We start from the raw sequence: 19,054 nt of genomic DNA on the forward strand, positions 1-19,054 counted from the left end.
TTTGTAGGGAAGGATTTGACAAGTAGGCCTATTATGTTTGTAGGGAAGGATTTGATGTAGGCCTTGCCATACTTACCTTGTTTTAGAATGAGTATAGGATAGCCTTAACCTATTAGATAGGCTATACTGTAGCATATTATTGGAATTAATGGGTTTTGTGATGGGGATAAAAGAGTTTTATTCGCCTAAAGTCAAAAAGTGACAGAATAGTTAGGTAAAACACGACGTTAGTGGCCAATGAGATTTGATGCTGGGTCATTTTACAATAACTGAAATCCAATGACTTTGTTTTTGAGAAATCTCTATAATTTCAGAATGGCGACCTCCCTACACTTCGGATTTCGTGTTTTGGCATGTAGGCCTATTGTTTATTTTTATGGATTCATTTGGTTTTGTCTAACATGCAAATTGTCTTGAGCCATTCCAATTCATTTAGGACTACGACATTTCAATCGCGCTTGTTGTAAACGATCTTGTAGCCTAGGCTACATGTCAAAGAGAACGTTATTTCATCATTCCAATTTGATCCAGGTACTCCATTTTGATCAAGGTGAGGTAAAGCATAGTTCAGTTGGACGTTTGAACATCTTGGTATTTTTGCAATGAAGTGGGGTTATGTTTTTACTTGTCATGGACTATAAAAACGGCGTAGACAGAACAAGGTATTCGTGAGCCATAGATGTTCTAACATACAAAATGTTTTCTCCGAAAGCCTCCCTCAGATCTCTTTGCCAAAAGAACAGGAGAGGGGGTGAAAGGATAGGAAAGGGACGTACGCGAGAGATTTTAAAAGAGAGCAAGAGAAAAAGAAAGACACTGACATTACGAGAGTTTGTGAAAGATAGAAAATGGAGGAGAGGCAGATTGAATGAACAAATTAGTAACAAAAGGAAAGGTAGACTGTGTGTGTGTGCAAGAGAAAAGAAGGGGAGAGGAATAGCTTGGCGCTGCACCACTCTTCGGCTGGCTTATAGGAGCTGGAATTTGGAGTGGGGCTTGAGGAGTCCCCCGAGACCTCACCCATGCTCCCAGATTAGTCGCTAAACTGCACATAATTGTGTTCCCCTACATCTCCCAGAAAGCTATTAGTCTCCCATTTATGAGCGCTCTCACCGTCCTCCCTCCGCAACATTCCTCCTCTCTATTCCGGAGTGTTACTGATGGAACACAGATAATGGCGCCAAATTATTCTTCGGCCTTAAACACCCCGCACGCCTCCTATCTGGCATTGTAGGCCTCGAGTCAAATGTCATCTAGCGGTGAAGCCGATGACTAGGTGCGGTTCTGCCGAGTCCTCCTCGCGTTTCAGTTCCTACTTGAAGTGCTGTTTGATTTGACAAAACCTCGGTGTAATAAAACAAGTAATAAAGCCTCAATAAGCGCTTTATAAGCCTGGTCATGGAAACATGTCGCAGCTTTCAAAGGTGACACATCCAAATAGCTTGGCGCTGAGTTGTTTTTAGGTTGGAATGGAACATTTAACACAGTAAAACGCTCACTCCGTTATGAGTTATGTGGCTATGGTGGCAGCTATGCATGCATAGTGTTTGAGTTTGAAGTAATGGATGACTAGACCAGGAGGGTCATTTGTTCAAATACATGTTTAGACAAAGTTCTGTTGCTACACTTCTGCCCTTTTAATGGCTCTAGACATAGCCAGCTGAGTAAATGGCGGCATACAGTAGAAACCAGGTGAGCCATGCACTGTAAGTCATTTTGAATCAACTTGTCTGCTTAGCTTTTCGATGACTAATAGTTACAGTGTGGTGTGTTAGGGGGATCTCCGGTGCCCTCACGCAGTGCCCATTAGGGTCATGGCAGAGCGGGCATCGTGAGTTGATTGGCGCTCTAAAACCTCCACGGGTGGGTGACAACCTAGCCTAACCCCGCATGGCTCATTCTTCTTGGACAACTTCCACCATCTACTCCCCCTCCCTCCTCTCTAATTTGGCCTGTGTTGTTGAACTTGGCGTCCAAGTCAGGAACCCGCCATTGAAAGCCCCTGCCTCCAAGTGTTATTGGTTTGACCTTGGTTGGGAAAAGTGTTACAAAGGCTATCATGCTGGAAAACAATGACAAATGTGTAGCCTATTGTTTCCTTTGCTCGCTATAAAGGCAAAGAACAGCCACTACTACTGGACTTAAAGTAATCAGCTATGAGTTAATTAAGGTGTAAAGCCCTCTAGCCCAGGCTACATTTGACTCTTAATAGATTTTTCCTTTTACATCAACACCAATTGGAGAGTGGTTATTTTAAGCGTTTGAACATGCACTTGATTAGCTTGGACAGGAGAGTGCGGGGTATGGGCTACCCTGAGATTTATTTTCATACAAGTTTGAATGCTAGACATTTCTGGATGCTCTTGCCTTGTTTCTAGTTGTGTGTTCAGTTTGGGATCACCGATGGATATAGGCTGGGGAGCTATGTAGTTATCCTGCTCAGACTTTTACCTTTCGCAGGTGTGTATTGTTTGTCTTTGTCCAGAAGACACATATCCGATAGAACAGTTGGGACAAATCAAGTTGTATTGTTTTGCAGACGAGCAGATGTACCGCTGCGAGGACTGTGACGAGCTGTTCACCTCGGCCCTGGAGCTGCGGCGGCACCAGAAGTACTCGTGCGCCAGCGCCGGCTCGCTGTTCGACACGCTCAGCAACGAGGACTTCAAGCAGGAGCGCGACGACAGCGACCACGAGCCCGTCCATGAGTGCAAGGATTGCGAGAAGATCTTCCCCAACGAGTACAGGTGCAGCACATACATACACACACACACACACACACACACACGTGCGTCAGCGAGAACACACACACAGTGGTACAATCACCTCTACACTAATGATTGGAGGAGTATCATCATTATCCTAAAGGACTGTGTGTGTGTGTGTGTGTGTGTGTGTGTGTGTGTGTGTGTGTGTGTGTGTGTGTGTCTGTTCCCTGTCCAGTCTGGGCCAGCACATGATCGTGCACACAGAGGAGCGGGAATACAAGTGTGACCAGTGTCCCAAGGCCTTCAACTGGAAGTCCAACCTCATCCGTCACCAGATGTCCCACGACAGCGGAAAGCGGTTCGAGTGTGAAAACTGCGATAAGGTACAGCACACCCGGCACGTAAGTTGTGCACTCAAACACTGGCTCTTCTCCTTCGCTACCTTGGTGAATGCTGACACTAGCTACAGTAGCGACTTGATTGAGGAGAAAATCCATCCTGTATGTATGTAGGAACACCTGGTTGTAATCGTGTGATGTCATGATTAAGTCAGCAACCATAAACGCAACTTAGTACCAACTTAATCATGTCGGTTTATGTTAGATGACTTATGTTACTTGTTTCAGTTTATTCAGCTTGTTGGTTGACTTGCCATCAAGTTAGTTGTTTGTGAATGTCACCACCATCAATGAAACAAGGCCATTCATGGGCAGCTGGCATAGACTGAGATAGATCGTCAGGTTTTGTGTTGTGTATGGTGGCAGTAAAATCCATTTTACTCATTACTATTTATTACAGTGATCGGATGACTGTGATCGCTGGCCATAACTGCTTTATATCTGTGCGTATGCATATGTGTGTGTGTCAATGTAAACGTGCCGGCCCCCCCCCCCCCCCTACCCATAGGTGTTTACGGACCCCAGCAACCTGCAGCGTCACATCCGCTCACAGCACGTAGGAGCGCGCGCTCACACCTGCCCCGAGTGTGGCAAGACCTTCGCCACCTCCTCGGGCCTCAAGCAGCACAAGCACATTCACAGCAGTGTCAAGCCCTTCATCTGTAAGTCTGAGTCGCCACCGCCCCCGCCGCCGCCACGGCCTAGCCAACCCACATCTAGTTCTACCTCCTCCCCGTGTCCAAAGGCCTCCTCCTCATCCTCCTCTTCCTCCTCCCTCCGTCTCTCTCCAACCCCAGGCAGGGCCAGTGACAGTAGCAGACACAATCCCATAGGTCAGAGACAATTCCATGACCCCCATCCCTTTTTCAACCGCCATTTTGTTTTGCGTTTTTCCTACCTTTTTTGCTTGTTTTTGTTATCCTCCTCCTTCCCCCTCTCCGTGCCTCTCACTCTCCTTCTCTTTTTGTTGTATGGGTCACACTTTATTTTGATAGTCCAGCTTAGAATTGGATAGAGGGCGCAATTGCAATGGTACAGATAGGAGTTGGGCCCTCTATTCAACTCTATGGTCCCTGATATGTCACTGGAAATAGTTTATTGATTATTTGTTGAGCATCTTTAGGGGGACTTTCAAAAAAAGTGGTACTTTGTGTGTTCCTTTTTGGTTTCTTTCCTTCTGTGTGTGTTTTTTCCCCCTCTGAGGGTGATATAAAACGAATTAACCGACGGCATGGGCAGATTTGATATGATAAAAGTGGATCCACAGTATCTGCTTCAGCTCCCCATTGAACGATGCTGGAAGCCATGATATCTTCTTCTCTCACTCAACTTTCTGCTTTGCATTTCTGTTTGTACTCATGTGCACGTATGTGTGTATATGCCTATATACATGTATACGTACAGTATGTATTCAAGCAACACTTCATAGAACATAGTGTGAAAATAGTCAGCTTAACCGTATATTGCCCCATGTGGATATATGGTAGGTGTGTTGCCAGTCACAGTGATTCAATGGCCAATATGAAGATGAAAACTGTTGTCACTTGATTTCACCAAAAACATGTACGACTTCTGATTTGTATAGTTAAACAGTCTTTAGACAAAATGAAGGCGCGATGTACATGTATTTTTCTCTAAGTAGCCTAATGTTGTATCCGTGTAGACTGTTGACTTGGTACTCTGAGTTTGTGACAGTGTTTAAATGGGCTTAACCAGGCCCATGTGGGCTGTGTGTCTCCCCAGGCGAGGTGTGCCACAAGTCCTACACGCAGTTCTCCAACCTGTGCCGCCACAAGCGCATGCACGCCGACTGCCGCACCCAGATCAAGTGTAAGGACTGTGGCCAGATGTTCAGCACTACCTCCTCCCTCAACAAGCACCGGCGCTTCTGTGAGGGCAAGAACCATTATGGCCCTGCTGGGGGACTTTTCGCTCCCGGCATCCCCATGAGCAGCAGCCCCATCCTGGCCAAGTCCAAGCACCACCATCCCCACCACCACCCGGGCCTCAACCACTCGGGCCTGGCCTTCCCCGACTACTTCCCCTCCCGGCCACACCCTCACCCCCATGCCGGCCTTCCCTTCTCCCCTGGGCCGCATGGTTTCCCCTCGCTCTCCCACGGCTTCCCGGGCCTTTTCCCCCCCTCGCTCTACCCCCGGCCCCCCTTACTGCCCCCCAGCCCGATGCTGAAGAGCCCCCTGGGCAACAACAGTAACAACGGTGGGATTCAGGAGGGCAAGCTGCCCCGCAGCCCCCTGGACGGGCCTCCACTGTCTCTGGTCAGCTCCATTATCAACAACAATAGAGGCGGTAGTCTCCTCAGCAGCCAGGAGAGGGAGGACAAGGATAGGCTGGCGTACGGCGAGGCCAAGGCCAAGGCCAAGATGTCGGAGGTGTCGGATGGCAGTGACCTGGAGGACGTCAACACCACCAGCGGCACCGACCTGGACACCACCACCGGCACCGCCTCGGGTTCAGACTTAGACAGCGACGCAGAGAGCGAGCGGGAACAACGGGAGCGGAGCACCGGCGCCAAGAGGAGGAAGGCGGCAGGCGCTGGAGGGGCGAGGGGGGCAGAGAGGGACGGGCGGCCGGATGACGTGAGTAGTGGCTCGGTGTCGGCAGTGTCCAGCTTGAGCAACCTGGCCTGTGAGCGTCCCTCCTTCCTCTCCGGCGCCTCCCAGCACTCCTTCTTCCCGCCTCCGGAGGAGCAGGCGCTGCCACCCACCACCACAGGGGGCGCCGCTGCCACTGACTCCATCAAGGCCATCGCCTCTATCGCAGAGAAGTACTTTGGCCCTGGCCTCATGGGCCTGCAGGAGAAGAAGATCGGCTCGCTGCCCTACCATTCCATGTTCCCCTTCCAGTTCTTACCCAACTTCCCTCACTCCCTCTACCCCTTCACAGAGCGGGCCGGCACCCTCAACCCCGGCATGTTCTTCAAGGCTGAGCCCAAGTCGCCTCGTGAGCAGCATCCGACACCCCACAAAATGTCCGCCCCGGGCACTGGAGAGTCATCGCCCTTCGACCTCACCACCAAGCCCAAGGAGGCCAAGCCGGCCCCACCGGCCCCCGCCAAGCCGACCCCACCCAGCGGTAGCAGCAACGCCCCCCTCGTTCTCCCCGGGGGTGAGGAGCAGCCGCTGGACCTGAGCATCGGCAGCCGCCGACGGGACGGACACAACGGGATGGTGGCCCCCGAGCAACCGCCCAGCCGCAAGAACCACCGCAAGGAGGAGCACCCCGGCAGCCACCCGCACTCCCACGCCCAGCACCCCCAGGGCCACTCCCTCCTCCAGCCCCCGCTACCCCAGCAACAGCAGCCCCTGGCTCAGCCGCCCCAGCAGCAGCCCTCCCTGCACTACGCCAAGCCCTCACCCTTCTTCATGGACCCAATATACAGGTATTTCAGCCCCGAGTAGACCAGAGGCCTCACCAGACACTGTATGATAACCAACTCAAGTTGAAACTCATGTTAGAACCTATATTCAATATAATATATATCTCCAAATCTGTATGTCAGTGTTCAGACTTAACCTTTCCCCTCATGAGATAAGAGGAAAGGACTAGGTTGCAATATCCACACTAGCAAACGACTAAGTATGCACTCCCACATTACTGGGCGATCTGAGAAGTCAATCGATCAATAATATAATAATGCTTTTAGCAACAATTTTTTTTTTCAGTCTGTAGAAACTATGAGAATGGAAAGGTTCAGAGCTTTTGTGAAACATCACAGCACAGTTGAGAAATATATGGCAAATAGAAATCCAATTTGGATGGTGTTAAAAGATAGATGGAAGGGGTTGAATGGAGCTAAAGGGTGGGACTAATAACAACAAGATAACCAGTGTAAAACATACTGTGTCCGTAAAACGTATAAAGGTTAAGAACATTTTTGAAAGAGCACAGTTTGAAAGATATGGCAAATAGAAATCAAACCAGATGGACATCATATATATATGGGAGAGGTCGAGGAAGGACAAGAGTTAAAAACAAACAAAATATAAAACTATTGTAAAATAGACTGTGTCCAAAAAAATGTATAAATGAAATTATAATACATTATATGGGCATGTATAGTGTGAATCAGTGCGACCTTTCCAGTTGACCTCTGACCTTCGTACGTAACCCTTGTCCTTGCTGTCCAGCAGGGTGGAAAAGAGGAAGTTACTGGACCCTGTGGGAGCTCTGAAGGAGAAGTACCTGAGGCCCAGCCCGCTCCTCTTTCATCCACAGGTACACACACACACACACACACACACACACACACACACACACACACACACACACACACACACACACACACACACACACACACACACACACACACACACACACAGCAAGCCCCCACTGCTGCAAGGCAGACAGAGACAGGTAGCAGGTAGCCTAGAAAGGCAAGCCAGCAACTGGAGGTTTGCCAGTTCGAATCCCGGGTCTGACGGTAAAAATCTGTCGGGAAGTGAACTTGCAACCGGAGGTTTTCGAGTGTCAAGTCCTAGATGCCATTGCCTGCCGTTGTGCCCTTCAGAAAGACACCTAAACCCCACAGCAACTGCTCCACAGGAGTCCAGTGTTGAAGCCTCCTGCTCCAACCTCTGCAACCTGTAGTGCAATTGACAAATAATTGTGTGCAATTGACAAATAAAGTAATCTTAATATCAATCTGACTGACTGCATCTGATTGATTAAACATAGATTTGCTCATCTATGTCATTGAATAGACTGGTAGAGACAGATTGGGAAAACTGGTCACCAAGTTGAATTCTTAGGCACATTTTTAGAATCGATATCTGATTTTGTCCCAACATGTTGCTCTATGAGAATTTACCACAAACCCACTCCTGAAACCCTCCAGTCCTGCGCAACGGTCCCACAGCGGTCCCGAAACACCACTGTTATTTCTCAGGGGCTCTGTACGATTTCTTCCTTTGTTTACGATGTGGCGCCTCGGAATTCCACCGCCTCCCACCTTGTTGCACAGAAGACAAAAAGTCTGGCATCGCGTCGCCCCTTTGATAATCAAACCACATTGTTTGGCTTGTCCCCGAACCCTTCCAACCCTTCCCACCTACCAAACAACCTCCCAGCGACGATAACAAGAATGATACGTATTAATAAGAAGAATAATACTCTTTTGAATGGAGCCCTATCTCACCCCATGCAGCTATCCCACGATTCAGCCCCTTGCTAACCCTAAACTTAGTTGTGGCATTGTTTCTTTGGGCCTCGGAGCACACGGAGAGCTAATAACTTCCTCCTGGCTAGTTTCTTCTCCCTGGCTGCCTAGATAATAGCAGTGTGTCCATCAAGGACGTCCTGTGTTTGTGTCCAGGAGAATGGGGAAGAATGGGGGCTGTTGTTGGGAACTTGTTTTATCTGACCTGGGAATCTGCTTGGTCCTCTATCAATTGTGAAGTTGAACGAGGCACTCACACACTGAGTTAACACGCACGCACGCACGCACGCACGCACACACACACACACACACACACACACACACACTCTGTACCCTACATGTACATCCAACAACAACAGTGGATCATTTTCCCCTATATGCCAGGTGTGGGTGGCACATAAGAACAGGCGGTAGCATAAGGACGTAAGGGCAGACCTTTTAGACGTACGAACAAACGGCCATGAATGGTCTGTCAAAGCAGCTTTTACCTGATTCTTGGACAGAACACATCCAAGACAAATACGAAGCCCAATAAGCTCTCTGTTATCCCAACCATCTAGGCTCAAATCCACCCAGTTATCACACCGCAATGAAGGGATCGCTCATTCGCTAATTCGTTCCGCTGACGGAATCATCCAACGCCGAGACGCCACGAATAAATAAATTAAGACGGCGTGTCTGTCTCCATGTCCCCTGTTGTATTCCCAAACCAGGAAGGATGTAAGCTGTTTTTGGCAAATAAAACCCCCCCGGCCCATAACTGACTGGCCCTTTGTCCCGAGGCTGGGGGAGGAGACAAGGTAAAGCAGTATCAGTGACGGGCATCTTTGAACTTTATTGTATGGTTCCCGTCAGAGTTCTCATTGAATGGCTTATTGAGCTCGCGGTGGCTTCACCGAGAGTCCGAGAGCGGAGGGGAAAGGAGGAGGTGGCTGAGAACAAAGTCTGCCTGGGCCGGGGGTGGGACTCAGGGGACTCCTCGAGTGTCTGCGAACGTGCGATAGGTCAGGGAGGTGACCTATCAAGAGAACGACCTCTGATATATCGCTTCCTCCTGCCTTCCTCTATTTCTCTCTCTCCGGCCCCTGCTACCAGGCGCTCGTCCCCCTAGCGAACAGTTTGCTCGATTTAACCAACTAATCAAGGCCTAGTGTAGGGCTGGAACAAAACAGTGCAACCTGTTGAAGAACAGTTATTGTTGACTAAAACGTGACTGTAAATCTTCCCCTATCTACAGCTACAGTATCTTTACCGTGGTACACCTTCTTTACCTCAGATGTCGGCCATGGAGAACATGACGGAGAAGCTGGAGAGCTTTGGCGCTCTCAAACTGGACGCCCCGCCCAACTCACTGCAGCACTCCGCCCACCCGCTCTTCAACTTCCGCTCGCCGCCGCCCTCCCTCTCCGACGCCATCCTCCGCAAAGGCAAAGAGCGCTACACCTGCAGGTAGGACACCGCGCCAGAGATTTTTTTTAGGGGGGTAAACTTTTTGTAAGAAGTACGGGACAGCGTAGGATATTTAAGCCGTGTTCTCTCTCTCTCTTTCTTCCCCCCCCCCCCTCTCTTTCTCCCCAGGTACTGTGGGAAGATCTTCCCCAGGTCAGCTAATCTTACCAGGCACTTACGGACACACACAGGAGAGCAGCCCTACAGGTAAGCCTTTCCTGTCCTCCCTCTCTCTCTCTCTCTCTCTCTCTCCTCCCTCTTCCTCTCTTCTCCTCTCGCTCTCTCTTCTCTTCTTGGTCCCTCCGTACCGCTGACAGAGGCCTACTCCAACCGGTCAACCAATGATGAAATCACATCCTTCCCACCTGATTTATCCCTCCTCATTTGGCAACAAAAACACACTCATGCCTGGCATAGGCCTTGATGACGGACACACACACACACACACACACACACACACACACACACACACACACACATACACACTCAAATGTGCAGATTCAGCTGTACACACACATACACACACACACACACACACACACCGCAGAGTGATATATACATATATATGACCTGCTGGAAACGTGAGGAGTGGTGCGTCTGGTACTTGAGAAGAGTGAGAGAGCAAGGAAAGCGCGAGAATGTAGGAAAGAGAAGGAAGATTGATGCAGTCTGCCCAGATGTTGTAGTCGGGTAGGACAGGGAGGGAGGGATGGAATGGGCCAGGGGAGTGGTGGTCCTGGACAATGTTGGGTTGTAATGGTGCCCTGGAGAGATCAGGACTCTGTTTATAGAGACCCGTTAATTATCAATCATTTGGCTCCTGCCCAGCCTCTCCCTCTCTCTCTCCTTTTCTCTCTGTTTGTCTCCCTCTGTCTCTGCTGTTTGTTTGTCTCTCGCTCTCTCCGTCTCCTCCCTGCTGAATCTCTATCCTTCCCTCTCCCTCTCTTCCTCTCCTCTGCATCACCTATCCTCTGCTGGATCTCTCTCTCTCTCTTTCTCTCTATCTCTCGCTCTCTGTTTCTCCATCTCTCGCCTCGCCACCTCCATCTTGGAGCCCAATAAACCGTGTGCAGTTTGAGAACATATTGACTGTAAATGGCAAGAGGGACAGTGATAGCCAAGCAGTTCTACTTTAGAAAGGAACCTGCAATCTCATTTTCAAATGAACCTCCTACTATTGGAAACTTGGCTAACCTGAGGGCCCGGCCCCAAAGTGGTGCACTTTGTCCTCTGTTGAGCTGTAGTGCCAACTCTTTGAGCACAATCTACAGAACGAGAGGGAGAGAGAGATTTTTCTCAGGGGACCCAGTTCCCGGGCCTAGTCCAAACAATCTACTGATTAGCTCATTTAGAAACAATTTACCATAACAAATAGCAGACATCATTATCTCTGCCACTTTTCAGGCAAATAAGACCAAAAGCAGCACAGAGGGAGAGGGAGAGAAAGCGACAAGGAGAGACCGAGATGAGGTAGAGAGTGACCGTGAGAGAGAGAGGGAGAGCGACAAGTAGAGAGAGAAAGAAACACCAGGAGAGTAAAAGAGCGACCAAGCGAGAGCGACAGAGTGTATGTGTGTGAGAGACGGACAGAAAGAGAGACCAGGGCCTTCTAGCCCAGGCCTTCATGCTTCATTGTCTTAGGGCCATTTGCCTGCCTGAGATCCTATCAGACGGCTGCTTTCTGCTCCAGAAATTGGCCACACTTTAGACCTGACCACTGAAAGACCCCATTCAGTCGGTAACGCTCCATGTGCAGCCCCCTCGCAATGTTCTGGACTGCCGGGGAGTAGAGAAAAAAAAGTCGGAATTTCACGTCCCTTCAGACACAAATAAATATAAACACAGAGAGAGAAAAAAAGGAATTAGTGTTGGCGCTCGACCATGCTCTGTGAAGTGTGGTGCTCCAAGTCTGGATGTTAGCGAGCTTGAGTACGCGCATGTACGCACGTAGCGCACACACAAACACACACGCACACACAAACACACGGCAGAACATGAAAAGGGCCCTGCATCTTGATTCCAAAGCTTGATCACCAGCAACTTTTCCCAAAGCAATTAGCCCTGAATGCCAGCCTTGCAGCAGCAGGGGCTTGCTGTCTGACGTCAGTGTGTGTGTGTGTGTGTGTGTGTGTGTGTGTTTGTGTGTGTGTGTGTGGTGTTTGTTGGGGTTAGCAGAGGTCACCTTGTAGCAGGTCTGCAAGCCCTGATGCAAACACACACACAACAAAGAGCCAGTGTCAGTCGGCTGGGGGTTTTGACAAGGCCTGGCCACTGTTTATTTATGGCCAGGTTAAATAGATGTACGTGTGTGTGTGTGTGTGTGTGTGTGTGTGTGTGTGTGTGTGTGTGTGTGTGTGTGTGTGTGTGTGTGTGTGTGTGTGTGAGACCCCAGATATATTGCTGAACATTTTTCCAGAAATCTTCCCTTAAATCAGGACCACGTTCCTACCTGCTTGTTTGTCTCTTGGGTTGCCATGCCAACCCCGGTTGCCAGATTGTCCAGATTTCCCATAGAGTGGGGAGTGAGATTGAGCAGTAGTCAGAGTGGATGTTGAGCTGGGCTGTGCTGCATCAGGGCTGCCAAATATTGTACTCCCAATCCCACTGGGTGGCGCATCAATGTTTTTCCACCACACGGTGGCGCTATTGCAGTGTTAATTGACCCATAGTCTTTTTGTGTGTTTTTTCGTGACTATGATGTAGTGACGGAGTGAAAACCCTCGTTTTGCTTCTAGTTTATGTTCTGACCACTGATGCGGTTGCCTATTCATCATATTACTTGCGAGTGCTTGAGGAATTGACGGACGCACAACACACCTCCATACTCTCCCACCATGCAGGCAAGGGGGAAAACCCTGCGCGATTGTGTGTGTGTGTGTGTCAGAGCTGCAGTGACAAATGTGTCCATGTAGAAAGGCCAATAGTAGATTAACAGTCATGTTGCCCACAGTGTTTAGACTGAGGCATTCTGGGTCATTACTGTTGTTTACACAGTGGAACAGGCCACTCATTTAGACCACCTCTCTACCACTCTTTCTCTCACTCTTTCTCTCGCTCTTTCTCGGCTTCCCCAGCTCCCTTTTCCCTGCCTGTCTTTGCCCCGCTACCAGTCTAGCCTACTCTCTCTCTCTCTCTCTCTCTCTCTCTCTCTCTCTCTCTCTCTCTCTCTCTCTCTCTCTCTCTCTCTCTCTCTCTCTCTCTCTCTCTCTCTCTCTCTCTCTCTCTCTCTCTCTCTCTCTCTCTCTCTCTCTCTCTCTCTCTCTCTGCATCCCTCTCCTCCTCTGCTTCCATGTCTTTCTCCCTTTCTCTTTCAACACAGTTAGATTCAATGCAATGAGCAGTATTGGCATTACAACCTACCATCTTTACATTACCTGCACAAATATATAGAAAAAATCTGAAATCTAATTTCCCCTCCCTCCCCGTGTGCTCCCCAGGTGTAAATACTGTGACCGTTCGTTCAGCATCTCCTCCAACCTCCAGCGGCATGTGCGTAACATCCACAACAAGGAGAAGCCCTTCAAGTGTCACCTGTGCAACCGCTGCTTCGGCCAGCAGACCAACCTGGACCGTCACCTCAAGAAGCACGAGCATGAGAGCATCCCCGGTGGGTCCCCCGTTCACCTAACTAACCCCCAGCACAATGATGTTGACATGTTTCGATATTTGTGTGGGTAACGTGGATTTGCAGTCACTCGTTGTCTGTCGACTGCTTTCAAGGTAAGGAAACGAATATGCCAAAATCCTGAACAATCCCTTTCGACATGAACAGTTGTTACTCGCCGCCTGCCATCTCTTTCCGGGTTCAGGATTTATTTACCAATTTTATTCCTCCCTGGCGGTGAGTCTCGTGTACGTAATAACGTTGACAGGTATAGTGTACAGCTTAGTGTCTCATTGAAATGTACAGTGTCGTCCCCGATTCCAGCTGTTTATTATAGCTTCAATATGCCGTGGCTCACGGTGGTGTGTTTCCTGCTTACAGTGAGTCAACACTCTGGGATCCTCTCCAACCTAGGAAACAACGTTTCCTCTCCCAACTCCGAGCCAGACAATCATGCACTTTTAGATGAGAAGGAGGACTCGTACTTCTCGGAAATCCGCAACTTCATCTCCAACAGCGAGCTGAACCAGGCATCCAGCTCCACAGACAAGAGGTAGGGGGGGACACGCACGGACACGCATAGCTCAGAACAGAGCACACGTAATGTTCTCAACAAATATGTGACACTAGTCAGAAATGGGTTTTTAATCCCAGTCTGCTGCCACAAGACTGTGTGAGCCCGGTGAGCTAAAGCCAAGGCATTAGCTTGGGGAACCAACACAAGTCTTCAGGTCTCAGGCAAGGACATTCATCATCACGCAAGTGTGGTTCAGCGAATGACCTCTGTTTACATACCGCACACGCACACACACACACACACGCACGCACGCACGCACTTTAACTTACAGACATTTATAGTTTTTATAAAGGTGTGTTTTTTTAAGGTGTCCATTTGATTGGCTGGTTAGGAGTATACTGCAGTTGATCTAAGGCTCTCAGCCTTCCTAACAATGTCTCTACTCCCCTGTCAGATGTGTGTCTATGGTGAAACTGTACATACTCTGCCCTCTAGTGGTTGAATGTTACTCCAACAGGCTTTAGGTGGAGTACAGTACAGTATAGTAGACACAGTTCAGTACAGCTCTATAAATGCCCCCCCCCTCAACTCTGCTCTGACAGTTCTCAACGATTCATTTCTCCTCGACTGAAAGAAAATTCCCAGGTTCTAACCAGGGCTAGACATTTACCAGAGCTTCTGGCCTTCTCTTGTCTTGTCTACGGCCCTGCGCACACAGCTAGTGCTTAGCCCGGTCATGTTCATTAGTGCACACCTTAGTAAAGTGTTTTGCAACTGAAAATGAAATCATGCATTTATTTTTGGACAAGTCCAGGTAGGTTCAGTCTGTTTTCTTGCATTTGGCTCATAATGAATACGAACCAGGTTCCGAGGCAGTGGTGGGCGATGTCGGGAACATGTACTAGCTCTGACAGACGTGTTCTGGGGGAAATATGCGAGCCGTCTTCTTCAATAAGCCCTAGGCAGGCATGTTGGATTCTTTTGATGACACGTAATGGTTCCTCCTTGATTTCGCTCTGCCTTCTTCATGCCAGTAGGGCTGATTGTTTTTCTATTTCTCTCTTTCTGTCTTTCTCCCTCTATCACTCTCTTTTCTCTCTATATATATCTGTCTTTCTCCCTCTCACTCCCTTTTCTCTCTATATATGTGTCTTTCTCCCTCTCTCACTCCCTTTTCTCTCTATATATGTGTCTTTCTCCCTCTCACTCTCTTTTCTCTCTATATATATCTGTCTTTCTCCCTCTCACTCTCTTTTCTCTCTCTATATATCTGTCTTTCTCCCTCTCACTCTCTTTTCTCTCTCTATATATCTGTCTTTCTCCCTCTCACTCTCTTTTCTCTCTCTATATATCTGTCTTTCTCCCTCTCACTCTCTTTTCTCTCTATATATATCTGTCTTTCTCCCTCTCTCACTCTCTTTTCTCTCTATATATCTGTCTTTCTCCCTCTCACTCTCTTTTCTCTCTATATATATCTGTCTTTCTCCCTCTCACTCTCTTTTCTCTCTATATATATCTGTCTTTCTCCCTCTCACTCCCTTTTCTCTCTCTATATATCTGTCTTTCTCCCTCTCACTCTCTTTTCTCTCTATATATATCTGTCTTTCTCCCTCTCTCACTCTCTTTTCTCTCTCTATATGTCTGTATTTCTCCCTCTCTCACTCTCTTTTCTCTCTATATATCTGTCTTTCTCCCTCTCTCCCTCTCTTTTCTCTCTCTATATATCTGTCTTTCTCCCTCTCTCCCTCTCTTTTCTCTCTCTATATATCTGTCTTTCTCCCTCTATCACTCTCTTTTCTCTCTATATATCTGTCTTTCTCCCTCTCTCACTCTCTTTTCTCTCTATATATATCTGTCTCTCTCCCTCTCTTTTCTCTCTATATATATCTGTCTTTCTCCCTCTCTCACTCTCTTTTCTCTCTCTATATATCTGTCTTTCTCCCTCTCTCACTCTCTTTTCTCTCTCTATATATATGTCTTTCTCCCTCTCTCACTCTCTTTTCTCTCTATGTATTTGTCTTTCTTCCTCTCTCTCACTCACTCTGTCTCTTCTCTCTATATATCCATCTTTCTCCCTGTCTTACGCTCTCTTTCAATCTCTTTCTGTCTGTCTGTGTCTCCCTCTCTCGTTCTCTGTCTTTTTCTCCCTCCCTCCCTGGTCAGTAGACATAAAAGTCAACAGAACTCAGGGGTAATTTAGCCCCTCTGCCATCTGGGATCAATAGTGCAGAACCATCCAGAACAAGCAAGCCTGGCATTTTAATATCTGTAATTCAAAATAAGTGCTCTGTTTTCTGTCCATCCCAGACACACACACACACTCACACACAGACACTTTGACTGATGCCACCCCCCCCCCCCCCCCCCCCCCCCCCTCTCATTGAACACAGACACACAGCTGTGTGTATGCCTATCTGTGCGCTCATGCGTCTCTTCTCCACAAAGTGTTTGTAAACAAAGTCAAGTCGGTCTAGTCACTTGTCTCGCTCGAGTGTTTTCCCCCCTTTTCTCCTGGACACTGTCTAGCCTGTGAGGTAAGGAGTGGTGTATGGGGCACTACACAGTGTGCGGAGGGGTGGGGACAGTGGACAGTGTGTGTGGGGGGGATAGAGCTGGACTGGGCGTTTCTTGTGCTCAAAAGTTGTGGGGGGGGTAGGCCTGTTGTGGGGGGGTAGGCTGGCAGTGCAGGTCCTCAGGGAGACTCCATTTGAGGCAGTCTCCCAGGTTGCTAACACAAACACACGGCTGACGTGTTTAGACTAAGTGACAAAACGCAGGGCCCAGCGTCAGAGCCGCGTCCCTATATCCCCCCCACACAGCCCCTGCCAATTTGATTATACAATATTTAATCTAGATTGAAAGAGGAGAACAAGCACCCCCCACCACCCCTCTGTCCCTTTCGCTCCCCGAAGGTATCCTGTCTGGTTTGATAAATGTCCGTCTGTCCGGCTTCTTGTAGGGTAAACGCGCTCCCCCTGAGGAAATGACATCATGAGTCATGAAGCGGCGGAGACCGAGGTGGGGGGGGCTGGATAATGTAAAGGCGGCAGGTCGCAATGGCTGCTTTGCAGTGCAGCCATCGCCCCCCCCTACACACACACACACTCCCACACACACACACACACTCCTACACACACACACACACACACACTTCTATACACACACACACACACACACACACAGCATCCAGAATTGGGGCCCGATCGAACCATTTGAGCCATTCTTGCCTATATACTGATTCTCAGGAATTAGCCAATTAATCATTCGGCTCCGTTTCCCCTTTGAAACGGGTCTCGACAATTGTCGACACATGTGTGTTTGCTTGGATAGTGGGAATGGGGCTCTGCTCGCTGTCAACGGAGCTCCTGGCAGCTTAGTTATGGCTGTGCAAAGTATGACTCATTGCCTATTGACAGACAGACAGGCAGACAGACAGAAGGGGTGCCTGGCCGTGGCCCACTGAGGGAGCTAGGACAGTGGGCCTAGAAAGACCAATTAAAGTCCTAATATGGAGGTAAGAGGGCCATCCTCTCCTCCCGTCTTCTCTCCCTCATCTCCGCTCATCCAGCCAAAGCAGAATGGGTGGAAATAGCGAGCTGAGCAGTGAATGTGAGGAGATGAGGAGAGAAAACGGATGGCATTAGATTATTTGGATGCATAGTTCCACCTATTAAGCCCAATGGGGGTCAACCAAGACATTTTAAGAATATAGTAGATTGTATTTTATTGAAATGAAAGGAACCAATTTTTTTTGTTGCAAGAAATAAAGCTCAAAATCAATAAGGTTCTCGTCGTTGCAGGTCAGAGGTTGCGGAAGAGGAGCGTCCATCTAGCCACAGCCTGTCCAACTCCAAGATGGCAGCCCGGGGGCTGGAGGAAGAGGAGGAGGAGGCGGAGGGAGATGACGAAGAGGAGGAGGAAGGCAGCCTGACAGAGAAGTCTCAGGACGAGGCGCCTGAGTCCCCCTCCCCGGTCACTATGGTTACGCCGGAGGCGTACGAGGACGAAGAAGAGGAGGAGGCGGAAGAAGAGGAGGAGGCCACACCGCTAGCCATGAGCTACGAACACACCCGCAGGTATGTCCTATCTGGTAGAATACAGACATAGTTACACACAACTACAGACAGCACACCACACAACACCTCCACAAACATACCCACCCAATCACAACAGCCACCTCTGTCTCCTCCCGTTCCAACTAACAAAACTAATCAAATGTAACAATGCATGACCTGCCCTCCCTGTAATGGCAGTGCAGTGAGGTCAACGAGAGCTAGACGGTGAAAAAAGGGTGTCGGGATGCAGATAGAACTCTCACAGTTCCATTCCATGTCCACCTGTCTGTGCCTGTCAGTCTCTCTCTCCCCGCACCGAGCACAGTAGCTCCAAATGGTTGAGCCTTTTAGCTCCCCCTTCCCCTTTCAGTGCATCCGTGGTCCTCTCTCTCTCTCTCGGTGTCCTCCATAGCCCCTATCCCGTCCGTCTCCATCCATCCGTCCGTACATCTGCCCCCACCATGCATGCGCCATCAAAAGTCCATCCATCGAGTTACAAGACAGTATTGGTTGGGCTAACTGAGGATGCTCCTTCCCCTTCCTCCTCCACAACCTCTCCTTCCCCTTTCCCTCATTCCCCTCCCCCTCCCATTCCCCTCCCCCTCCCTGGTGCTGCTGCAGGTGTATAGAGGAGGACGGTGGGCTGTTAGACCTGGAGTCCCTGCCCAGCTTCCCCAAGGGCCTGGAGCTGCATAAGGCCAGCAGCAGCGAGGAGCCCCCCTTTGATGTTAAAGACATTTTTAACACCGGCTCGCTCGAGTCTGAGGCCCTGAAAGAGACTCTGTACAGGCAGGCTAAAACCCAGGTAGGTGGACTCTCGTAGAAAGAGAGCGAGGGAGGGAGGCAGAAAGTGGCAAATCATTTTGGACATTGGTACGAAAGCTTGAGTTCGATGATAAGGGAAATACAACGAAGAAAACGCATGACAACGTGGCCAATGTTGTTCTGTGTTGCTGTATAGAGTGTCGGGATGAGAGTCGCTGAATAAAAGACCAGTGTTCTTCTCGTTGACATGCCTCACCTTTCGCTTAACTTACCTACTAACTGAGCTATTAACGTTCTCCTTCTCTAAACCTACTGTCCAATCAGCAGCGTCACACTGCTCGCTCACCTTTGACCTCTTGCATGCCCAGACATGTTGCAA

General features: G+C 49.1%; 1 protein-coding gene across 10 annotated transcripts in view; it reads left to right on the forward strand.

The window, feature by feature from the left end:
* Positions 1 to 19,054, forward strand: part of prdm16 (PR domain containing 16) — a 147,776-nt gene that overhangs the window by 124,801 nt on the left and 3,921 nt on the right. For 2 of the 10 annotated variants that reach the window (XM_055892624.1, XM_055892632.1), the window contains 11 exons: positions 2,540 to 2,747; positions 2,944 to 3,109; positions 3,615 to 3,768; positions 4,850 to 6,509; positions 7,258 to 7,345; positions 9,523 to 9,734; positions 9,864 to 9,941; positions 13,172 to 13,341; positions 13,720 to 13,891; positions 17,656 to 17,931; positions 18,532 to 18,715. In XM_055892624.1, coding sequence (XP_055748599.1) covers positions 2,540 to 2,747; positions 2,944 to 3,109; positions 3,615 to 3,768; positions 4,850 to 6,509; positions 7,258 to 7,345; positions 9,523 to 9,734; positions 9,864 to 9,941; positions 13,172 to 13,341; positions 13,720 to 13,891; positions 17,656 to 17,931; positions 18,532 to 18,715 — 3,368 coding nt within the window. The remainder of the gene's footprint in view (positions 1 to 2,539; positions 2,748 to 2,943; positions 3,110 to 3,614; positions 3,769 to 4,849; positions 6,510 to 7,257; positions 7,346 to 9,522; positions 9,735 to 9,863; positions 9,942 to 13,171; positions 13,342 to 13,719; positions 13,892 to 17,655; positions 17,932 to 18,531; positions 18,716 to 19,054) is intronic. The other 8 variants (XM_055892627.1, XM_055892625.1, XM_055892629.1 and 5 more) reach the window with 8 other exon arrangements.

This window comes from Salvelinus fontinalis, chromosome 31 (assembly GCF_029448725.1).
Source record: "Salvelinus fontinalis isolate EN_2023a chromosome 31, ASM2944872v1, whole genome shotgun sequence".
In the NCBI taxonomy this organism is placed as follows: domain Eukaryota; kingdom Metazoa; phylum Chordata; class Actinopteri; order Salmoniformes; family Salmonidae; genus Salvelinus; species Salvelinus fontinalis.